This window comes from Brachypodium distachyon, chromosome 3 (genome assembly GCF_000005505.3).
Source record: "Brachypodium distachyon strain Bd21 chromosome 3, Brachypodium_distachyon_v3.0, whole genome shotgun sequence".
Taxonomy (NCBI): Eukaryota; Viridiplantae; Streptophyta; class Magnoliopsida; order Poales; family Poaceae; genus Brachypodium; species Brachypodium distachyon.
In genome coordinates this window covers 5,194,062-5,218,896 of record NC_016133.3, presented here as the reverse complement: position 1 = coordinate 5,218,896, position 24,835 = coordinate 5,194,062, and the positions used below count along the sequence as shown (strand labels likewise).

General features: G+C 44.5%; 2 protein-coding genes and 1 long non-coding RNA gene across 5 annotated transcripts; all 3 read left to right on the top strand.

Moving 5' to 3' along the window:
* Positions 1-282: 282 nt before the first annotated feature.
* LOC100837269 (TBCC domain-containing protein 1) lies at positions 283-14,903 on the top strand. Of its 3 annotated transcripts, none has more exons than XM_010235668.3 (9): positions 289-841; positions 2,159-2,299; positions 2,924-3,313; positions 3,953-4,057; positions 5,644-5,784; positions 6,560-6,763; positions 12,238-12,330; positions 12,556-12,667; positions 13,612-13,801. In XM_010235668.3, the coding sequence occupies exons 1-9, from the start codon at positions 365-367 to the stop codon at positions 13,629-13,631; spliced, it is 1,683 nt and encodes a 560-aa protein (XP_010233970.1). In that variant the 5' UTR covers positions 289-364; the 3' UTR covers positions 13,632-13,801. The 3 variants fall into 3 exon arrangements, with proteins under 3 accessions (XP_024317362.1, XP_010233970.1, XP_003571239.1); XM_003571191.4 differs by lacking the exon at positions 13,612-13,801 and adding an exon at positions 14,462-14,903 and having other exon boundaries at positions 291-841; XM_024461594.1 differs by lacking the exons at positions 12,238-12,330; positions 12,556-12,667; positions 13,612-13,801 and having other exon boundaries at positions 283-841; positions 5,644-5,828; positions 6,560-6,756.
* A 2,252-nt stretch (positions 14,904-17,155) lies between these two features.
* Positions 17,156-19,132, top strand: LOC112271874. Its single transcript, XR_002965392.1, has 3 exons — positions 17,156-17,405; positions 17,490-17,644; positions 17,747-19,132. It is a non-coding gene; the product is annotated as an uncharacterized LOC112271874 (long non-coding RNA).
* Positions 19,133-20,225: 1,093 nt separating this feature from the next.
* LOC100824090 (lipoxygenase 2.3, chloroplastic) lies at positions 20,226-24,195 on the top strand. Its single transcript, XM_003571021.4, has 6 exons — positions 20,226-20,800; positions 21,140-21,405; positions 21,502-21,739; positions 21,844-22,164; positions 22,262-22,347; positions 22,516-24,195. The coding sequence occupies exons 1-6, from the start codon at positions 20,464-20,466 to the stop codon at positions 23,953-23,955; spliced, it is 2,688 nt and encodes an 895-aa protein (XP_003571069.1). The 5' UTR covers positions 20,226-20,463; the 3' UTR covers positions 23,956-24,195.
* The last annotated feature ends 640 nt before the right edge of the window (positions 24,196-24,835 follow it).

Sequence of the window (24,835 nt, the reverse complement as noted above, 5' to 3'; positions counted from 1 at the left end):
GTTGGAACATTGTCCAAGTGTCCTACATGGCTTACATCCATATTTAAGAGGCTTAAACAAAACACTAACTTTACATTCTTTTCTTGTGGAGACCAAACTATCTTCTTAATCCACCACCTGATGCAGAAATGTGACAACGATGTGTATATTTCCATCATGTTTGGAATAGTCTGAAATTAGAAAATATACACTGAAATATATTATACGTACCAATAAAAAATGAAAATAGCAGTAATTTTTTTTTTAAAATACACGGCCGAGGCACACGGAGGAGAGCCCTTTCACCGTTTCCACGGTTGAATCGCACTTCCTCAGTCTCGCATCGTCCCTCTCCCAGATCTCCTTCCCCGCCTCTCTCGCGGCGATGGCTGACGAGCCCCTCGACCCGCCGCCGCCGACGCCGGCATCGGCGGTGGCGGCCCCCGCGCCCCTCCTCCGCCCGCGGCGCGTGGCGTTCGAGCACGGCCTCCTGCCCATCCCCAAGCTCATCTTCCCGGAGGGCGCGCTGGCGCAGACCCTCTCCCAGCTCAAGGACAAGCTCGCGCCCGCCGCCGTCGACGGGCGCGTGAGCGCCGCGGCGCTCGCGGACGCGCTGCAGATCCCGCCCGACCAGGCGGCGCTCGCGCTCGGCATGCTCGCGGCGGTCCACCCCGCCGATGACCCCGCGCTGGGCGCCGGCGGGGACGGCAGCGCGGACCTCCGCGACGTGCTGCTCTTCCTCTACATCCAGTCGTACAAGCGCCTCGTCCCGCGCCCGCACAAGGACTCGCCGGCCGTCGCCGACGTCTGGCCCTCCACCTCCGCGTTCGACGGCTACCTGTCCGCCCTCTCCCCGATCCAGGTCAGGATATGGCCCCGCTGATTCTAATGCTTCTGCTAGGGTATTGCTGCTCCTATATACTACTCCGTGTAAGAAAAGAATAGCTAGGGGCTGGAACGATTAAAGCACTTAAGTTACCAATTGCCATCCATTTGGAAACTCTATATGGCAATACTATTGACAGCGGAACTGGGGCATTAAATAAATGAAACAACTGTACCTTACCTTTCCATGGATGTATTTTTTTGACTGCGCCGAAGCTGTTTAATGCGGGCAAACATGTATTGGCAAACTCAAATGGCGCTGGTGCCATGGGAAACCTATTATCGAAATTCCTGCTACATGATCTGCCAAATTACTCGCTTGGCTTTCTACTGCTCATATGAAGCGAACTGACATGCTTTTAGACGAAGCAGGTAACCTGTTTTGTCAAGCATTTCTTTCATAACCTCAAGTGCTCCAGCAATTGTATCCCTGACCTATTTACTGGGCTAGTAAACCGTCCCCATATAGATGGGGACTTGGAACTCCATGACCCAAAAACTTCTGAGACTTTGTAACATTGTGATTTTGCGCGATCACCATAAATCTCTGAAGCACATATTCTCATTGCATAACCTTAATTAGGTGGCCAATTGGGGTTGGTGCTGTGGGAACCCTGTCCTCCAGACGACATCCTGTTGCTTCTGTTCATTCCGTGCAGCCAGAGAGCCTGACATTACTTGGTTTCATAATAAATGATAAAAGTATACTGATCTGTAAAGTTGCTGCTGGATTCATACTCTGAACATGGTCATTTCTTGACTAGTAAATCCAGGCTCTCTGTCTTCTGTGGTGGCCATTGTGAACGAGTGACTGCATAAATAGAACTATCGGGTTGTTTGTGAGACTGAAATTTGCATGTTCATTATAAAATTAAAACTTTAAATGCCTTACTATGAACTAATGACCTCTTTGTTTGGGATTTAATCAAGTATATGTTTGCTATGCGCTACTCCATGGTATGCTACTTATAGATGTTCCTTTGCATTCTCAAAGCTACATGCATAGACTCTATACACCTGCATTTTTATATAATACATCTGTAATTGGATTTGACGGGTTTCTTATCTGTTCTACTTGCATATTTGGTGTCTTTTAGCAACCTTGGCTTATGTTATGTATTGTCTTTGTTTGATATATGTTCCATTTGGGTTATCAGGGCATGTTCCATTTTTTATTAACCCAGATCACTAATTACCATATAAGTGTTCTTGTAATGCAGTTACAACTAGGTAGCATATCTATAGTTTTTTACATCATCTTTTCGCTTAGTAATTCTATTTATATTTTTTGTAGCTTGTACGCAGTAATAGCCGTCGGTTTATACCTTCTCAAGCAGATGAAGAAATTCACCAGTTATCTTATCTTCAAAAGCATATGGCTAATATTCTTACTCTATTGGCTGATTCTGTTGAGGGGGAGGGGGATGATTCTCTGGTATGTCACAAAGTTACTCAACTTATTCCTATTCATTATGTGTTGGCTATTCCTCATTCTCCACCTTATTGTCCTAGTTGAGTGAATGTATATATGGGAGATAATGTGATATAAACACAGTATTTGTTTTAAACAGTGGAGTTTGTTGATAGTTATATACCTACAAATGGATTGCGAACTATGAGTTTTGACATGTTAGGTGTTAATTGTATCCAAAGGTGAGAACCATACATGGATTGATATGTCTAAACAACTCGTGTCAAGCAAATAAAACATAAGATCAAGGTGGGATTGTGGGAACAACGCAGACATATATGTCTACAAACAAATTGTATGAAACAAATAAAAACAAAAAATAAAGGATAATGCTTAGCTGATCCAGTTAAATAGATATTACTCAAGTGAGATCTTGTCTTTGTATGGAACTGAGAATAGATGCGTCCTTACATTTGAGGGCATTTTCTGAAGGTAATTATCTCTTTGAACTTAACAAAATAACTCAGTTTGGATTCCACAGAACCAATTAGCTGCTTTTCTCTTTGACGTAGGAAACATGAAAAATTATCATGATATGTATGCTTTCAATTAAGCTCTGAAGTCTACATTACACCCACTTTTGTACAGGTACTGACAATGGAGACTTTTGAGCACCTTGGATTTCTATTGCATTTCTCACAAGGAACATCTCTAAGCCAGGCAGCAACATTTTTTGCAAATTCTGATCCAGACATGCCTGCTGCTCCGGTATCCGCGGCTCAGGTCCATGATTGGATTTTGCAGAATATCGCTTCTTCATTGGAGTTTTATACTGAGAAATCCATAGCAAAGGAAGGGAGCCAGCAGATCGCATCTGATCTCGATGTTACCATGGCTGATGCCAATACAAGTCATTCAAGGAACACCACACCTACTGGTGTCAATCCTGCATTCCATAGAAATTCTACATTTGTGGAGGGTTTCTCCAAAACTTCTGTTGTCAAGCATGCATCTGATGTCAAAGGACATTCAGTGAAGGTATGGATCATAGTTATATTAGTATTAGTACTGAAATTCCTTACTTAGCCAACTTGCATGTTGATAGGAACAAAGAGGTTTGACTCTCTTGTACTAAGTTCCCAACATGTTTGCATTGCCCCCACTCAATATGCAATGTAATGTCGCATGATATTAAGAAATTGTTTATGCAAAATCTAGTTCCATGAGTCATTGGGTGCTTGAATTTAGTCTTGCTGGTGCTAATGTGCCACTGTAAGCATAGTAAACAATCGTTTGATCATTGTATATGCAGTGGAGCATTCCTGCTTCTTAGAAGGGAAAAAAATACTATGGAGCAACATCTGCATAATTAAGGAGATAATCATGCAAAGTAGCATACTTGGGTCAGGGTATGTAGAAGGTTAATGCAGAACAGAAATGTGCAGGCCATTGATCTGATCTGGGGGGAACCAATATGAAACCACTTGTCATGCTGGACACTTTGGAACACATCTACCTCTCTTACTGTCAGTGTTAATGTTTAATGTTGTTTCAAGGAACTCCCACCTCTGTGTCCTAATGATCTAACCAAGTAGCTTTTTTGTTTGTTCAATAATGGAACCTCAGAGCTGGATATTGTCAGTATTGTTTAACACAAGCTGCAAACTGTGTTTGTAGGTTTTGAACTGCCATGATTCTGTTATCTACATCTTAGCACCGTTGAAGTATGCTACCGTCTATGGATGTTCTGATACTACTGTTGTTCTGGGTGCTGTTGGTAAGGTATGCATGTCATTCTGTTGTTCCCCATACCCTCTGTTTTGTAGATTAGATTTTCTTTGTTGTTGTCTTACTAATCATTCCAACGTAGATTTTTGTAGATAGATTCTACAGCTTTTTCTATACTTGAAATTGCAACATGTCTATTTGAGCTGCACGGACTTTGTTGATAATTTACAGTTTGGTCTTGGTACCAGCTAAGTAGCATACAACTTGCCATTGAAGTAGTGCTGTATAGTATGACGTCTAAAGTTATCTTCCACAGCTTCAGAATTTGAAACACCTATTTTCCAAATAGATACATTTGAAATCTGTCTCTTTTATGGAAGAGAAGATTAGGAGGTAGGTCTGTCTAGCTAATTTACTCACTTCCAACCTTTGTATTATATTTGTACTGCAAGAATATCTCTCTCTAATCCTACTATCAAACCTAAGCCTTTAATATTTTGGTCCACCAATTCAGGGCCAGATGCTTTCTATTTTCCAGGATAGTTGTCTTAAATATTATGATTGTTAAAGTTGCATCACACAACTCCTGCCGCGCTCACAGACTCAGCTGCTACAATCAATCTAAATTTGACAGCATGTCTACTCCAAATCAAGAATTACCTCCCTGATGCACGGCATATTTCCAAAGCTCCTTGGTCCGTTAGTCTTCTCGTGCAACACTTACACTAATCTAGGCAAGTAGTTATTTGGTCCAACATACGCTAACTTCTGTTAATGCACCTAACCATTAGCCACATGCAACACAATCTACTCGAAATACTTAGACAATCAATATTAGTTTGTACATTCTCTCTCCTAATCTTGACCCGTCGATTCTTGCTTGACATCAGCATCATGCCGGCCTTCCTTCTGACGATGGTATCACACCGACTGTTGGTGTGATGCCAATGATGGTGGTATGATGCCATTTGTCACATGAGAGTTCACGTGACGCAACCAATGGTGATGTGATGCTATCCGACACCATTGTTAGAGTGAGGGCCAGTGTGATGTCGCATTGCCGATGCTAAACAAGAATCGACAAGTCAAGATTAGGGTGGAGAATGTTGGAAGTAATCTTGACTGTGTAAGTTCTTTAAGTCTTTGCATGTTACATGGGGCTAATGGTAACTCCATGCATAGAACTTAGTGTGTGTTGGCCCATATAATTAGAGTAGTGAGCCGAGGAGTCTTTTGGGGACATGATGTGTTCCAGCAAACAGATGTAAGTCACACATTGCCAGCTTTTATTATATGAAAGATATTAGATTTGATAATGTTCAGATGCAACAAGAAAGCGTGACTGCAGCCTACATGTTACCTAGTGGTGGTTCATACATATATAGTTACATGGACCATAAATAGACCTGATATTCTTCTTTATCTGCATTGCTGGAAAAGTCTTGTGGCATATATAAAAAGTGCTCCGAGTTAATTTACAGAATGTGATCCTGGATATGCTATATATTAGTGAAGAGGGAAATGAGAAACCCTCTGCTTGAAGATAGATAAAGGCTGGTCTGGTCATTTCCATTTTGCTGTTTTTATGCCTGTACTCTGCTAATTACACTTGGCAAATACATAATGTTTCGTGTTGTCAGGTTGTAAAGGTGGAGCATTGTGAAAGAGTGCATATTATTGCAGCTGCAAAACGAATATGTATTGCCAACTGCCGTGAGTGCATCTTCTACTTGGGAGTAAATCACCAGCCTCTTATTGTGGGGGATAACCATAAATTACATGTGAGGTTCTGTTACTCTTTTGGTTGTAAACAGTATAATAGAAGGTATATACTGGTTGCACATATGGACTCACTGATTGCTGCCTAGACATTAATGGACAGTTGTAAATTCTTAATAACACATTGATATACATATATATATTTAGAGTGTTAGAATAATCATTTTATGAGGACTGTGATATGTTGTATCGCTACATATGACTAGCATATAGATATATATATTTAGAGTGTTAGACCATATGTACTCCCTCCTTTTCTCAAAATTGGCCATATAAGTTTTGTCCTAAGTAAAACATTTTTAAACTTTGACCATGTTTATGGATAAAGATACCAGCATCTAAAATACCAAATAAATACACTATGAAAACATATTTCGTGGTGGATCTATTTCTTTTCATTTGGTATTGAAGATGTTGATTTGTTTTTCTATACATTTTTATGCCGTGCTTTGAGAAAAGGAGGGGACTATATTCCATTGTTCACACATCACATATGCGGTACATATTATGTATGTCATTACACCTAGGACTAGGATCAGTAAACTGTATTTGCAAGTGAACATCTCTTGTTACATTTAACTGAAAAACAGAAGATTAATCGCCTAATGGACTGGTAACCATTCATGGCCACTGAATATATCATCATATGCAGCTTACAGTTGGAAAATGTATGTTCAACGTTGAACTTATTGACACGATACTACGATAGAGTAAAAACAATGCTTTTAATGTTTAAAATTTCAATATTGTGAAATTTCTCCTTTCATGCATCAACAGATTGCTCCATTTAATACTTACTATCCAAGATTGGGTGAGCACATGATGCAAGTTGGTGTAGATCCCTCTACAAACAAATGGGATCAACCTTTTGTATTGGGTGTTGTTGATCCACATGATTCATTGTCCCATCCTGCTGGGGTTTCTGATGTTCAAGCTGAATCTGCTACTTGTGTAGATCCTGATCTATTCACGAACTTTTTGGTACGTCAACTATATTGGAAGCTTTTAGCTATGTAGAGCATCAGTCTGTCACCTAATCACCTTACCATTTTAGATTGCCTGTCTTGATGGAATTGTGTATGGCAACTGTCACACACTGTACTTATTCATTGATCTTTCTTGTATTTTCCATCTCCTTCCACTTGAAAATTGAGATATAGAGGTTATTATGCAATCTCATGTTGATCATAGCTGCCAGCCTGTGGTCGGAATATGAGGCAATAACATGAATGCATTATAGTATGCTGAAGTCGGGCCTTGGCTGCTGAAATTGGGCCTTGGCTGTCGTTTTCTGAAGTACAAGAGATGGGGGCTAACCTTCTATTCTCTCACACCTCTAGGGTTCCCTCAGTGGGATATATATATATATATATATAGTAGTACAGGGAAAGGTATATGGGCCACATGGGCCAACTACACAGCCCACTAACTGTCCAGCAATAACTATTCAACACTCCCCCTCAAGATGGATGATAGATGTCTATCATTCCCATCTTGTCACATGCCAACTTGCATTCCTTAGCTCCCAACCCCTTTGTTAAGCAGTCCGCAATCTGTCGTCCAGTACTTACATATCCAATCTGAATAATTCCTGCATCCAATTTTTCTTTGATGAAAAATCTGTCAATCTCCACATGTTTGGTTCGGTCATGCTGAACTGGATTATTTGCTATGCATATGGCTGACTTATTATCACACCAGACATTTAGACAGCCTTCCCTTAGTACCTTTAACTCTCCTAAAAGATGCCTTACCCATAACATGTCACTCAGACCTTGTGACATAGCTCGGTACTCTGCCGCTGCTGTAGATTTTGATACAACAGATTGTTTCTTGCTTCTCCATGACACAAGATTTCCTCCCACAAATACACAATACCCAGAAGTTGACCTCCTATCATCAAGGCAGCTTCCCCAATCTGCGTCGCTGTATCCATCAATCTCAAGATGACCATTGCTCCTAAACCACAATCCCTTTCTTGGGCTTCCTTTTAGATATCTCAAAATTCTATACACAGCATCCAAATGACCCGTTCTAGGCTCCTGCATATACCTGCTGACAATGCTTACTGCATATGCAATATCAGGTCTAGTATGGCAAAGATACAAAAGTTTTCCCACCAACTTCTGATATCTTTCTTTGTCAACCAGTTCACCAGTCTCCGCAGTTATCTTATTATTCTGGTCTATGGGGATTGCAGCTGCATGACATTGTGTCATTCCTGTTTTATCTAGGAGATCCAGAATATACTTGCGTTGACACAACACAATTCCCTTCCTCGATCGAGCTATCTCAATGCCAAGAAAGTACTTTAGCTGTCCAAGATCTTTTACTTCAAAGGCATTTCTCAAACATTTTTTCAACTCGACTATTTCTGCCTCATCATCACCTGTAATTATAATATCATCCACATAAACCGCCAAGATGGTGATCTTCTTGTTTGAATGCCTATAGAACACAATGTTGTCTCCATTACACTGTCTATACCCTATGTCACAAACGGCACGTCTGAATCTATCAAACCAAGCTCTAGGAGATTGTTTCAGTCCATAAAGAGATTTCTTCAGTCTACATACTTTTCCTTCATTTCCAGCTGCAGCCATTCCTGGTGGTACCTCCATGTATACCTCCTCCTGAAGATCTCCATGCAGAAAAGCATTCTTCACATCCAACTGATGGAGAGGCCATCCAAAGTTTGCTGCACAAGATATCAAGATGATATCAAGATTCTAACAGTGCTCATCTTTGCCACGGGAGCAAACGTCTCATCATAGTCAATTCCATATGTCTGACTATATCCCCTTGCAACCAATCGTGCCTTATATCTCTCTATCTTTCCTTCTGGACTTTGTTTGACTGTAAAAATCCACTTGCACCCAACAGCTTTCTTCCCTGTTGGAAGTTCAGTCATCTCCCAAGTTTGATTCTTCTTCAGTGCTTCCAATTCTTCTCTCATGGCCTCACACCATTTTGGGTCTTGTTTTGCTATCTTCCAATTAGTTGGTACAGAAACACTTTGAAGTGATGCTATAAATGCCTTGTATGAGAATGAGAGTCCATCATATGACAAATAGTTAGCTATGTTATGTTCAAAGCCATATCTGTTCACAGGTTTTGATGCAGCCGCTTGTCTCCCTTTCCTCAAAGCAATTGGCCAGTCTATAGATTCTTTGCTAGCATCAGATTGCACATCCAAAGCATCTGACGTGCTATCTCCAGATGAATGTTCCTCATGCACATGTGGCTCCCCTTGCACCTGAATATCATTCTCCCCCTGTTCAGCTTGCTCCCCTTGTGCCTCATTTACATCTATTTTCCTCCTCCATGAGTAAACCCGTAATGGCCTCTCACCCTCTTGATCCCTTTGTTGCCGAGCAATCATGCGATGTTCAGATTCTAAAGCCGGTGGACAAGGAACAGAAATAGGGATGGAACCAATTAATACAGGTTGAGGTTGAGCTTGAGCTTGAACACGAGGTTGAGCTTGAGCTTGAGCACCTGATTGACTCACATTTTGAACACGAGGTTGAGCTTGAGCTTGAGCACCTGATCGACTCACATTCTCCCCCTCTTGAGCATCAAGCAAACACAATTGATGATCAAGACCTTCAAATAGCACACTCAAATCTGTTGGTTCCCCATAGAAAGGCTCGGCTTCACGAAAGGTAACATCCATGCTGACAAAAGTCCTTCTCTCGGCTGGATTCCAACACTTATACCCTTGCTGCCCAGACGGATAGCCTATAAAAATGCACTTTACTGCTCTTGGGTCAAGCTTATTCACTGAAAGGCGGTGATCCCGGACGAAGCAAGTGCAGCCAAACATCTTGGGAGCAACAGGAAACTTGTTTTCACCAAACAAGAGCTCACATGGGGATTTCATATTCAGAATTCGAGATGGCATGCGATTAATAAGGAAAGTAGCAGTTAGAACAGCTTCTCCCCACAAAATTTTTGGAACATTCATCGTATACATGAGAGAGCGAGTTACCTCTAAAATGTGACGATTTTTCCTTTCAGCCACACCATTTTGAGGAGTATTAGGGCAGGAGGTCTGATGCATAATGCCCTTTTCTGACAGGAATGTTCCAAACCTCTTGTTCACATATTCAGTCCCATTATCAGTTCTAAGCATCTATACCTGCACCTTGAATTGAGTACTCACATATGCATAAAAGTTTTGGAAGCATTCAAACACTTCATCCTTGTGACGCAAGAGATATATCCAAGTCATACGAGTATAGCAATCAATGAAAGTCACAAAATACTTCATTCCGTTAATGGACAGAACAGGACATGTCCAAACATCAGAATGCACCAACATAAAGGGAGTTATACTCCTTAGTCCTCTGCTCACATAAGAGATCCTAGTGTGTTTTGCATACTCGCACGCATCACACTTTAGTTTACTCAAATCTACCTTACTCATTACAGCAGGATAAACTTTGTTCATTTTATCAAAAGAAACATGTCCCGTTGTCTCCTTATCACCCTGGACCGCTGCAAGTATCAATGATGATTCTTGCCCTCCATTCTTCTCTCGGTCCAGGTACCATAGCCCCCTACGTTCCTTCCCCAATCTTCCTGCCAGTTTCCCCCTCCTGAATCAAACATCCTTTCTTGTTAAGAGTGACAGAACAATCAATCTGATCAATAAGACTGCTCAGGGATATTAAGTTAACTGGGAAAGCAGGTACATGTAACACAGTAGTTGTATGCCTGGAGAACATTTCACAGTTCCAACACCTTTTACTAGTTGAGCAGTTCCATCCGCAGGGTTTGTTGACAATTAAGAGAATACTGGTTATATGTTTCAAATTCTCTAATGTTACCAGTAACATGCTTAGAGGCACCTGAATCCAAAACCCACTCAGATTCAAGCTGGTGAGTGGTGAGAGAGACATTTTCAGAATTACCTTCATTGGTGTAGACAAAATGGGCAAACTGACCGAAGGAACTCTCCCCCTGCTTCTCATTTTTCTTTGCTTCGCCTTGAGATGCATTTGATTGTCCTCCCTGGTCTTCAACAGTCATGTTTGCTCTATTTCCCCCTTGTGAAAAATTCTGATTCTGGTTGTAATTCTGATTGTATCTCCCCCCCTGTTCGGCCTCTAACACCTCTGTAACCACCTCTGCCTGGTCTGCCTCCTCTATAACCTCCCCTGACTTGACGTGGTGGACCAGGACATTGCCAACTAAGATGCCCTTGCAGCACACAATTGTAACAGTCTCTAGTTTCGGGTTTCTCAGACACAAAGCATGTGGGTCTAGGGGCAGATTCTCCTTTTCCAGTGCTCTTCAACCTTGTTTCCTCTTGAGCAATGGCTGCAATAGCTTCCTCAAGTGATGGTAATTGTGCATGATTCTGCATCAAGGATGCTCTTCTATTTTCAAATTCTGAATTTAATCCCTTCAAAAATTTCAGAACTCGCTTGCCTTCAATCCACTTCTTTGCTGCCGCCACACATTCAGGATGAGCTAATACCAGAGGATTTAAAAAATCAAGATCAGCCCACAGTTGCTTCAACTCTCCCACATAAGTCATCACCATCCTCTCCCCCTGAGTTAGGTCATGAACCTTATCTTCAAGCCGAGAAACAAGCATCACGTTTTCTTTGCCTGAGTACATCTGGGACAGAGCATCCCACACCTCACGAGCAGTTGTAAGAGCTTCAACTGACGCAGCCACAGATGGGGTTAAAGAATTCAGGAGCCACGCAAGAATACCCGAATCTGTAGTGCTCCACTTCTTCCATTCACCCCCTTTCTTGTCTTCAGGTTCACTAACCTCGCCCAGAACATATCCCTCCAAGGCCTTCATCTTCAACAGAAGCAATCCTCTCCTTGACCAGCTCAGGTAGTTGTTTACCCCTTCCAACTTCACTTCATTTGGTGGCAACTCAAGTTTCTGCAGCCCTTCTGTCTGTGCAGAACTAGCTCCCAAAGCAGATGGAAGTGTTCCATCTGCTGTCTTGGCCAGAGCCACCGCTACAGCAGCAGCAGCAGTTTCCGCACTCTTGCTGGTTATCAGTTCTGCCAGCGTGTCCAGCGCCTTTGCCAGGTCTTCCGCCATGCCTCACTCTCACCACAGCTCTCCCCTTGGACTCCTAGAAGCAGGACGCCCGGATCTGCCACCCCTTGCAGCAGGACGCCCGGATCTGCCACCCCTTGAAGCAGATCTAGTCACTCCATGGTGGTAATCTTCACCAGCAGCACCACCACCTCTGTCTCCACAAGCTCTGATACCATGAAGTACAAGAGATGGGGGCTAACCTTCTATTCTCTCACACCTCTAGGGTTCCCTCAGTGGGATATATATATAGTAGTACAGGGAAAGGTATATGGGCCACACGGGCCAACTACACAGCCCACTAACTGTCCAGCAACAACTATTCAACATTTTCACAATAATTTTCTCTTGTATAAGTTTTAAAGCATGCTTTTATCTCCTGCAGATTCCTAATTGGTTTGAGGATGAAGTACAAGAACCTACAAAATGCAATCCTTTCCCGTTGCCTGAATTGTATCAGGCATCGCAAATCAAGAAGGTATATTACATGATTAAATTCAATTGAGCTTGACCTTCTTAGAAAGATGCCTCTCTTGCAGTTTAATCCTAAAGCTATCTAGTGTAAATCACACTACCTAGGGCCATAATGCAAATCATATTGATTTGTTGAAGTTGTTTGGGTGCAGTTTGTTCACTTATGTATATTTTACTGTTTAGTTATTCCTAAAAGTCACACATTCATAAACATGCATATTATCTTCAGCATGCTGTTCTGGAAGATACTCAAAAAACTATCCGGGAGCTGCAAATTGATGAAAACAGGAAAAAGGAATTAGCAAATGCCCTTCATGCACAATTCAAAGATTGGCTATACGGTAAAAAAATCATCTATACCCCTCCTTTTTGTATGTTGATGCTTATAGTTGGTGCTTTTATCTCCATCAGTCTTTTAGAATACATATTGTAGTCTAAAAAACACCGATACTTCACTTAGGTTGCATATCAGTATCCGATATCGATATGTATCCGATACACTTCAATTCATACGTACCCCTGGAGTATCGGTTGAATAAGGAAAAAATGATTTATAAAGATGGATACTTGGTGGATACATATGAGATGCTTTTATGATACGGCCCAGCCCAATAAGAAACTCTACCCCTCATTACATTAATACCAATGAGGCAGTGGCCATTATTGCCCAATGCCCCTGCCTCACTCTCATGGTCCATTATGGGACCATGTTACTGTTTTAGCGAAAGCTTGAGTAGGGGAGGAACTACCAAATGGAAATGCAAGTGTTGTTGAATGGTTACCTCGAGTAGCTTCTCTAGAGTATCCAATCACTTACTATGTTGTATAACAGTATAATAATGATAAGTAGTTAAGTAGACCTGTTTGCTACTTTGCTATCTTGTGCTTGTATGCTGAACTTGAACTTCATTTGATCATTTCACAGTTTCATGTTTGTATTGAATTATTAGTTTATAGCTTTAAAGTACTCAAACGTATACGTGTATCTGCATTTTGGAAAATTGGTGAATCCCCGTATCTGCATCTGTCCAATACCGATACACGGATCTGTATCGGTGCCGGATAGATTGCAGTTACAGGGTAAACACCGCCTGGAGAGTTCTTACCTACCCTTCTGTAGAGAGAGATAGGACAACTTGAACTAAAGATTAGGATGCAATCCAATATAATTTAACTAATTGAATGCAGCAAGTCTTGTGTCAACTAAGTTCCTTAATGCCCATGAAATGCAACGAGAAGGAAAATAGTAATTATTTGCATCTAATACTAGATTTATTGCTTGCAGCTGCTCTCCTCGTGCTCTAGTAACGTCCCAGATGTAACCATTTAGTCTGCTTTGTTGCTTTGAACTAAAGAAGGCCTAACTTTATTTAGTCTGCTTTGTTGCTTCGGTGTTCCAAACAGGATTCTGACCTGGAAGGTCCTGACATCATTTGTGCAGTTTATTTAAATAGTTATTTTGAAAATTGGGGCCAGGTGAGCATGATAACAGGTGAAAATAGACCAGGACTGAGATTTAGTAACATAGCCACTTTTAGGGCCTCTTTGATTCACAGGATTCCAAAATGCAGCATTGGAAAATGCTCCTTCGAAGTACTCCCTCTGTTCCTAAATTCTTGTTGTTGTTTTAGTTCAAATTTGTACTAAAACAGCGACAAGAATTTAGGAATGGAGGGAGTAGAATACAGAAGACCCTATAGGAAAAGTTCCTATGGAATACAGTCCTTCAAATCAAGCAACCAACATAGGAAAAATTTGAATGCCAAAATTCGTTTGAAATCTTCTCGTGTTTATTCATCTCTAGTCAAAACATTGGCTGTTACCATCTTTTATCGGTAGTATAAGGATAATCTACTGGTGGTTGATGCCAACCAAACGACCGCCTGGTTTTATAAAGATGACTGGCATTTAACATCCTAGGTAGCTAGGTAGCACTAATACCTAGCGATTTCCAATTCCACGTTGGTATGGCTTCAATTTTGTGCCTACAATAGCTAGAAGCATAATTTACTTGATACTGTAGGCAGCTCCCAATCTTTTGTGAAGCACAGATTTGTTTTTGTTTTGCTTTAAACTCAGTTCTGTTCTATCTTGTGCACTGTGTAACTGGAAACACTTTCGGTCCATGGCTTCAGCCACAGGCAATATCCGCCAGCTTTACTGTCTGCAAGGCGACTAACCATGCGACGAGCTGCTTCGACAACGAATGTGTACACGAGATTGTTCATCCTTTGCCAACCACCGGTGCGACTCCCAAAACATTCGACGACGTGTCGTTGAAGCTGACCTTACTCCCAGGAGTGGTTTCTGCTAGCTCTTCAGCCCTGTAGTAGTACCAAAAGAAGAATGTAAAAAAGAACGTGTTACCTTTTTTTTTTTTTTTCAAAGTAGCTTCATCTCTGTCCACCAGTTTTTTCCCTTTGCTGTGAGGTCAGTCGTTAGGATGCTGATCTGGGTTTTCCGGTAGTTGCAGTGTTTTTTTTTTTTGCCCCTCCAGAAGTTCCACGAATATGTAACACGGATTGTCAATCACTCGACTTTGGAAAACGAATAAACATTTTATTTCTTATCGTCGCATTCCTACTGTATTCCAACATTAATATCCAATCCAAATTTGTTATATTTCCAGCCCATTGCTGATTTGCCGTAGGCCCGTAGCACGTGCATGAGCAAGGGATGGACCAAGCCGGGTGTTTCTGACTCCTGAGCCAGAACCCGCAACCAGGGCACCTTAACCCATTCTGTGTGTTTTCGGAAAATAATCTATTATATTATATATTATCTATTAAATTGGAATTGGTGGTGATGGTTAACTTCGTTAAAATTACACTTTTCTTCCGGTTAAAATTACAACCAATATGCCACTGTCCGTTATTTTCTTTTCTTCTAGTTTTTTCATGATTTTTCTACTCCATCTTACAAACGACGCCACCACACCCGCATGCCGACCTCGATAGCGTCACGAGTTGCCTACACAGAAAATGAAAATAAATAGTTTGTGATTTTATTGACCCATAGCAACGCGCGGGCACACCTGCTAGTGTGAATAAATTCATAGATGTAGAAATGTATGCTTTTAGTATGAGCGCTTGAAACCAGGCTTTCAAAAAAATATGGCCGTTTGTTAAAACGTCCAAAAAGAGGAAAAAATTGTATGTGTATAGTGCTATATTAGATCATTAGCCATTTTCCGGTCTGATGTGCAAAATACAAAAAATGGTCATATTCTTTCTGCGTATAATTTCATATAAAAACATGTAATACGTCCAGGTACATTTCGAAAAGAAGAAGAAATTTTGAGCCACAGTTATTTAAATATATAAAAATATTTAGTAGCCATCCAATAGTTTTAAAATCCTTATTTATTACTCTCTTCGATTCATAAAAAATGTCGCCCATTTTTTATTAAGTGGATGACATTTTTATGGATCAGAGATAGTAAAAATTATTAAACAAATTACAGTATATTTACCCAACCTAATATTGAAAATGCAATGTTTGTCCCATAAGTGATGTGAGATCCATTGTACAACGTGTTTTGTTGTGTTTTGTTTACGAGAAGACAGCTTCTCACCATTGGCGCAGATCGAGAAAGTCATATCACCACCACAGCACAGACTAAAGTGGTCCTGCTGACGTGTACTTCACGGGAACGGTTACAGTACAGAGATCCCGATGGGGTACTCCCTAGATTGAAAAGCAACCCATGCCGGGCCAGCAGCTATTAGCTGATCCTGATTGGCAGCCACAGAATCAGCTCCTACAGATAAGTTCTGGCGGCGGCCTGGAGAAAGGGGCAAAGGGCCGATGGCGAAATCCATCCATCTTTTCGCCTGTCGCGACACAATAGGATTCTTTCCTCCTCCCTCTCTGGCTTTTGCATGCTTTGGCATTGACAGAACAACCATCACTGATGGAAGTATTAGATGCATGGGTTGATTTGGGCGTACGTCGACTAGCTAGCTGCCACATATGTAGCTATCAGTACACGGTGGCACGGTGGGCACACTGGAAAGCAACAAAGATGCATATAGATCAGTACACGGTGTCGTTGCTTGACGAGAGGGTGCTAGCTAGCTACAGTTTCCAGCGGATCCTTCGCAAGTGTGCGTGCTTAATTTTGCAGCGGTCCTATACGGTATTTGGCTGCCCCCGTCTACGCAGCTAAGGCTTGTGCAGAAACTGGCTCCGCAAAAAAAAAGAAAGAAAAAAAGAGAAAATAGAAACTGGTTTAGCTTAAAAGTGGAAAGAAGCTCCGGCCTGAGGAAGCTCGGAAGAAATTTGTCTGTTGTTTCAAAACAGCTTCTACTTTGTACTCCCTCTGATCCAAGCTTGGAGTACCCGCAGCTTTCCAAGCTACTGTAGATATATTTTTTCTTTTTTTTTTATCGACAGGAGGCGCCTCCCGGTTCCATTACTGTACATATTTCGCGGTAGCTATTGTGATATATGAGCCCCCGTGCAAAACAAGAAGAAAGATTTAGTTAATTTCTCAACAAATGTGTGTATATTTTTCCTTGGCCGTAGACGAGTCTATACATATATGCATGGGAATCTCGTTTTTTTTGTGTGTAAAACAACACAAATATCCACAGACCGCGGCCCGTCCGCAGATGAAAAGCCTGTGGAGATAAGGTACACTCGGATCCAGCGGGCGTGGGCTGGCGGCCGGCCGTACGTCTCTGTCACGTTGCATTGGCACATCACATCCACATGCGCCTGCCTGCGTGTGGCGCAAAGAGAGAGATCGTACGTACACATCGGGGAGAGGTATATACGAACCGCGAGTGTTCTGTGAGCAGTCTTCACATTTGTGTTTGGACGATACAGTAAAACTCGCTACGTTTACCACGTGGTACGTATTCTTTTGGCAGTCGCGTGCAGCAGCGGGAAGTGACAAACTCGGGTCACCGGCCTTCTCTTCCATACACTGCCCGCCCGCCCACGCGCCGCAGCCACGTGGTGTCCAACCAGGCCAGCGAGATTGTTGGGTGACAACGGCGGTAGTACAAGGTCGTTCTATTCTTGATGGGTAGTAGTTTCACGTGAGACCGTCCACGAGCTCCATGGAAAAAAAAAGTCTGTGATTTTTAAGATTGATTTTGAGAAGGGTCTATGATAAGGTGAATTGATCATTTATTTTACAGACCCTACCGATGAAAGATTTCTTCTCCAAGTGATGTTCTTGGATCGAGAGCTTCGTCTCGGGGGAAAGTGTGGCTCTCAAGCTCAATGACGTCACCGGCAATTTTTTCCAAACTCAGAAAGGTCTGCGGCAGGGGATCCTCTGTCTCCTATTCTCTTCAACATTGTTGCAGGTATGCTTGCAATTTTGATTGAGAGAGCACGTGATGACGGCCTAATTTGTGGAGTGGCCCCTCATCTTGTTGATGGTGGTTTGTCTATTTTGCAATATGCAGATGACACGATCCTCTTCATGAACCATGATTTGGATAAAGCCTGAAATCTCAAACTGGTGCTTTGTATTTTCGAGCAGCTGTCGGGATTAAAAATCAATTTTCACAAGAATGAACTCTATTGCTTCGGCGAGGCGTCGAACTCTGCCCAACAATACTCTGAGTTGTTTGGTTGCGCGATGGGGTCGCTCTCTCTTTAGCCCTATGTCTCTTATCCCTAGGAGGCCTTCCTCCACTAGCAGGTTTCTTCGGAAAACTCTATCTATTCTGGTGTGGATGGCAAGCAGGCCTTCGTTACTTGGGCATCCCAGTCCATCATCGGAAATTGACAAATGCCGAATGGAAGGGTGTGGAAGAGAGCCTTGAAAAGCAACTTGCGAGTTGGAAGGGCAAGCACCTCTCGATGGGGGGGCGCCTTGTGCTCATCAACTCAGTTCCTTAGTAGTATGGTCATTTTTATGATGTTTTTCTTTGAGATTCCACGTGGAGTCCTCAAGAGGCTTCATTTTCGGTCCAGATTTTTCTGGCAGAATGATAGTCATCAGAAGAAATATAGACTTGCTAAATGGAGTGTCCTGTGCAGGCCAAATGACCAAGGGGGGTTAGGTATTCAGGATCTTGATGCCAAAAATACCGCACTTCTCAGCAAATGGTTATTCAAACTTTTGTCTGAGGATGGTATGTGACAGGACTTGATACGAAATAAATACATTGGTTCTCAGGCTTTGTCTCAGGTTGAATGGAGACCAGGTGACTCTCATTTCTGGGGAGGTCTGATGAAAGCCAAACGGTTTTTTTTTTCCGTTTCGAATCTTTCTCAATTAAGGACGGCTCTCAAGTGAGATTCTGGGAGGACTCTTGGCTCGGGGGACGCCCCCTCCGAGAGCAATATCCGTCTCTGTTTCTCATTGTGCGTAATAAGCGTGACACTTTGGCTCAGGTTCTCGCTGCCTTTCCCCCGAATGTGTCTTTCAGGCGTAGCCTTGTTGCACCCAAATTGATCGCCTGGACTGAGCTACTTGATCGCCTTATTAATGTGAACCTATCCCCTGGGCTTGACGAGTTCCGATGGAATCTTCATGCCAGTGGCGTGTTTTCAGTCAAATCCATGTACCAGGCTTTGGTTCATCATGATGTTCCAATTGCCAGCAATAGCTTGTGGAAACTAAAGGTTCCTCTCAAGATTAAAATTTTCCTTTGGTTCTTGCTGCGGGGGTCACTTTAACTAAAGACAACCTGTTAAAGCGGAATTGGAAGTGCAGTTCAAAATACGTTTTTTGTCATGAAGATGAGACTATTGCATATCTTTTTTTCCGTTCTCGTGTCTCTCGCTCTGTGTGGTCAATGGTCCAAATAGCATCCAATCTTTTTCTCCCTCGTGATGCTACTCACATGTTTGGGTCCTGATTACGAGGGGTTAATAAAAGGTTGAGCGCTCCTAATGGTTGGGACTGCTGCTTTATGTTGGGCAATTTGGCTATGCAGAAATGATATTGTTTTTAATAAAAAGAACTTAACTTCTCCTATACAGGTCTTATATTCGTGCACTCATTGGCTCCGTACTTGGTCTACTCTCCTCAAGCCTATGGATCACCAGCTGGCTTTGATGGCGTGTGGCAGTTTGGAGCAAGTCGTCAGGAACTTTTTTACCCATTATAGATGGCGGTCTAGTTTACGGATTGAGCCCGCTTAGAGTTTTTATTTTATTTTCGTTATAATAATTGAGTTTTGTTCCGTACTCGTGTGGCTGTGTGTGGTTCGGCACAGAGGCCGGGGGTGTGATACTCTTTGGTCGTATCATTTGATATAATTTTGAGATCAATAAAAGCTTTCATTTTCGGAAAAAAAAAACCTTCGTGAAGGCGTTGTTGTGGAGGAGAAAACAGATATGCACCCAAGCTGTGTAGTGTTACTGTTTTTCTTGGTACCGCTTGGTCCTTAATATTTCTTCTCAACCCTTCTAGGCAACAGAACATCATGGCCTTGTTATCTGCGAAAGTAACTTTTTTTACCGGTGCGGATCAACCCACACACTGATGCGTCTCCACGTGAGTACGTGACGGCCAACCAGGCCCATCTGATCTTAGGAATGATATATTAACAAAATGTCAATGATATATTAACAAAACATCATCAAATGTATCAATAAAATTACGATTTTTAATGAAATTTCACCGATATATCATTGAAATTCCATTTGCATATTCATTGGTGTGTTATCAAAATTTAATACCGTTGTTATTTCACCGATATATCATTCATATACCATTCCTCAATGTGTTAATCCGCAGAGAAGCAGGAGACGGATGGGCGCCACGTGGCGCACTAGCACCGGTGAAAAAAGCCGTTTTGTATCGTTTAACTGTACACTGCTTCAGAAACACACAGGCAGTCAGACACATGCGCGTACGCGTGAAACACGACGCCATGTAGGAGATTCTGAGTGATCATCAACCACTGGCCGGGCACCATATATATACTCCAGCATAGAGGCACATATGCACATCCACACAACACAGCACAACCAGAGAGGCAGAGAAATCCTCTGGCCATTTCCCTCCTTCAATCTCTTCTGCTAGCTGCTATGCTCTGTGCCAGCAGCTAGCTAGCTAGCTGATCGATCAATCACCAAGCAAGGACATATAATTAACACGTACACTTATATTAGCAGCTCGATCTATTTTAGTCTAAAGCGGCTAGCTAGCCAAGTAGCTCTAGCCATGATCCATCTGAAGCAGCCTCTGACGCTCTCCGCGCAGAGCGGCAATGTCGGCCCCATGCCGCTCTTCGCCACGCCGGCGGCGACGAGCGGCCAGCAAATCAGACGAGCGCGCAGGACGATCCGCTGCGCGGCGACCGAGCAGGCCGTCAGTACCGTGACGACGACAACGACGCCGGCGGCGGAGAGGGAGAGGGAGAGGGCTCTGACGGTGACGGCTACCGTGACGGCGTTGGCGCCCATCGGCTCCATGTACATCGCCCGCGGCCTCGACGACCTAAAGGACCTCTTCGGCAAGACGCTCCTGCTCCAACTTGTCAGCTCCGACCTCGACCCCAGTAAGTTAAATTTCTCTCTACTATCTAACAGTGGCAAGCAGCTCCGAAATCTCTTTTCTAGTGTACCGGCTACCGGGTCCGTCATCTGCCGGCACCATGCAGCCAGCCACGCAGTGTCAAGTGGCGTCCAATGGGACTCACATGTTTTTGATCGATATACCAATTAATTAAATGTATCGTTCATATATCATATACTCCCTCTGTCCAGTCCGTCCAACAAAGGATGTCTTAACTTTGACAAAATTTTTAAATATACATTCATATAATATATATCAATTAAATGTACCATATTCATTACGTTATTGAGTTTTGATGAATAAATAACTTTTGGGAGCGCAGAGACGGGGATGGAGAAGGAGAGGGTGAAGGGTTTCGCGCACATGACCATCAAGGATGGGGTCTACGAGACGAAGATGTCGGTGCCGGCGTCTTTCGGCCCGGTGGGGGCGGTGGTGGTGGAGAACGAGCACCACAAGGAGATGTTCATAAAGGACATCAAACTCGTCACCGGCGGCGACGAGAGCTCTGCCGTCGCCTTCCACGTCGGCTCCTGGGTCCACTCCAAGTTCGACAACCCTGACCCACGCGTTTTCTTCTCCGTCAGGGTACATGACTAATTCAGCCAGAGCCAATCCCCCATTCCCATGCATGGCACACTCCACTAATTAGCTTAGCATGCATGGGCGTGTATGTGCATGCAGTCGTACCTGCCGTCGCAGACGCCGCCAGGGATCGAGGCGTTGCGGAGGAAGGAGCTGGAGACGCTGCGTGGCGACGGGACCGGCGAGCGCAAGTTCCATGAGCGGGTCTACGACTATGACACGTACAACGACCTGGGTGACCCGGACAAGAACATCGAGCACCTGCGGCCAGTTCTGGGCGGCAAAGAGCACCCCTACCCTCGCCGCTGCCGCACAGGACGCCCCAAGACCCTTCGCAGTATATACGCACAGCACAGAAAATCAAATCTAAGAAGCAGAATTACTTACTACAATCGGGATTCCGGACGGAGATAATGATCGAAGATGCAATTTGATTGGCAGGCCCGGAGACGGAGAAGAGGAGCTCGTCGGTATACGTGCCGAGGGACGAGCAGTTCTCGGGCATCAAGGGGCTGACGTTCAGCGCGACGACGCTCCGGTCGGGGCTGCACGCCGTCCTGCCGGCCCTCAGCCCGCTCATCAACAACTCCCCGACGTTCTCGCACTTCCCGGCCATCGACGCGCTCTACGACGACGGCATCCCGCTGCCCGGCGACGTCGCCGGCGCCTCCTCCTTCGCCAGCGTCATCCCGCGCGTCGTGCGCATGATCGAGGACACCACCGAGCACGTACTCCGCTTCGAGGTCCCCCAGATGGTCGAGAGTGAGCACCACTGTCCAGTAATTAGCTCTTCCATGCGGCCCATGCCTAGCTAGCATGGCCCGGGTTAAGCATAACATATATGGGGCTTCATTTGCAGGGGACAGGTTCTCGTGGTTCAGAGACGAGGAGTTCGCCAGGCAGACGCTCGCAGGCCTCAACCCTATCTGCATCCGCCTCCTCACGGTAACTAATTAATTTGCTAGGATTGATTAAGTACTACTCACTCGATTTTTAAATTCTTGTCGTGGATTTAGTTTAAATTTAAACTAAAAAACATGACAAGAATTTAGTAACTGAAGGAATACAGGATTAATTTCAAGTTATTAATCATCGTGATGTGTGTGCATACAGGAATTCCCCATCATGAGCAAGCTGGACCCGGCGGTGTACGGGCCGGCAGAGTCGGCGCTTACCAAGGAGCTCCTGGAGAAGATGATGAGCGGCCTAAACCCCATGACGGTGGAGGAGGCGGTGGAGCGGAAGAGGCTCTTCATCCTGGACTACCACGACGTGTTCCTGCCATACGTGCACAGGGTCCGGGAGCTTCCCGACACCACGCTCTACGGCTCCCGTACCGTCTTCTTCCTCACCGACCAAGGCACACTGATGCCGCTCGCCATCGAGCTGACTCGCCCGCAGTCCCCCACCAAGCCACAGTGGAAGCGTGCCTTCACGCACGGCCACGACGCCACCGACTCGTGGTTGTGGAAGCTGGCCAAGGCGCACGTGCTCACCCACGACACGGGCTACCACCAGCTGGTCAGCCACTGGCTGCGCACGCACGCCTCCGTGGAGCCCTACATCATCGCCGCCAACCGGCAGCTCAGCCGGATGCACCCGGTGTACCGCCTCCTGCACCCGCACTTCCGCTACACAATGGAGATCAACGCGCTGGCCAGGGAGGCCCTCGTAAACGCCGACGGCATCATCGAGGACGCCTTTTGGCCAGGGAAGTACTCCATCGAGCTCAGCTCCGTTGCCTACGCCGCCACTTGGCGATTCGACACGGAGGCCCTGCCGGAGGACCTCGTCTCACGGGGCCTCGCCGTGCGTGGGAACGACGGGGAGCTCGAGCTCACCATCAAGGACTACCCGTACGCCAATGACGGGCTCCTCATCTGGAACTCCATCAAGCAATGGGCGTCCGACTACGTCAAGTTCTACTACAAGTCCGACAAGGATGTCACCGGAGACAAGGAGGTGCAGGCTTGGTGGGAGGAGGTGCGCACCAAGGGACACGCCGACAAGAAGGACGAGCAGTGGTGGCCGGTGTGCGACTCCCGGGACAACCTCGTGCAGATCCTTACCATCATCATGTGGGTCACGTCAGGGCACCACGCCGCCGTCAACTTCGGGCAGTACCACTACGGCGGGTACTTCCCGAACCGGCCCACGGTGGTGCGGAAGAACATACCGGTGGAGGAGAACAAGGAGGACGAGATGAGGAGGTTCATGGCCAAGCCGGAGGAGGTGCTGCTGGAGAGCCTTCCCTCGCAGATGCAGGCTATCAAGGTGATGGCGACGCTTGACATCCTCTCCTCGCACTCCCCCGACGAGGAGTACATGGGAGAGTACGCGGAATCGGCGTGGTTGGCGGAGCCCATGATCAAGGCGGCGTTCGAGAAGTTCAATGGAAGGCTCAAGGAGGTGGAAGGCACCATCGACGAGCGAAACAATAACCAGGACAACAAGAACAGGTGTGGCGCCGGGATCGTGCCATATGAGCTGCTCAAGCCGTTCTCGGGGCCAGGGGTCACCGGGAGGGGCATCCCCAACAGCATCTCCATCTGAGATTGCGGCTCCGGAGAGCATATCATTGCATTGTTGCATGTAGAGTTAATTTCGAATAAGATCCATGTACAACATGAACGTACATAGCTCCCGTGACGCCGGGAGAGGCGTATGTTTTTTTTTTTGCGACGAAGCGTATGTCAATATGTTTGGGCAAAACTAGAATGCCATTAGTTGATAATGAAGATGATGATTAATCGGTAATGAAGATAATGATTAATGAGGCCCTCTTTAATGATCCATGTCAACATTGAAAAGATTTGTCGAGGGTTTTTGTGGAAGGGCAATAGGAATATCAACGGAGGAAATTGTCTGATTGCTTGGAATTCGGTCTGCTCTCCAAGAAGGATTGGGGGACTTGATATTCCTAACCTGGGCCGTGAGAACCAGGTGGAGCTGGTTGCAATCCTTGGCAACAATTTGATCTTCAAATACGGAAGAAATCATGTGAGTTGTTTGAGGCGGCAACTATTGCTATCGCCATTAGCCAGGGATGGAAGTGGAACTAAATTCGGGCCAGTTATTTTCGGCTTCATGTACCGGCTTCTCCGAGAAGCTGCTCTCATCACTACTACAAAAACGTTTATCAGTAAAAATCAAAAATGGCTATCAGTAACGGGCAGACCGTCCGTCACTAACTTCCTGCTAGTAATGTGGGGTACATCAGTGACGGGCGGTTAGCCCGTTGCTGATGTTATGCACATCAATGGCAGGCCTTGTAGGGACCGACACTGATATCATTTTTCACATTAAAAAAAAACTAGGCATTGGCCCAGCCTGCACGTTCCCATCGCCACGTCCATGCCTCAGGAGCAGGCATCCATGCTCGTTCCCCGTCGCCGGCATCTGCAGGCAGCCCCAAACTCGAAGATCTCCCCGG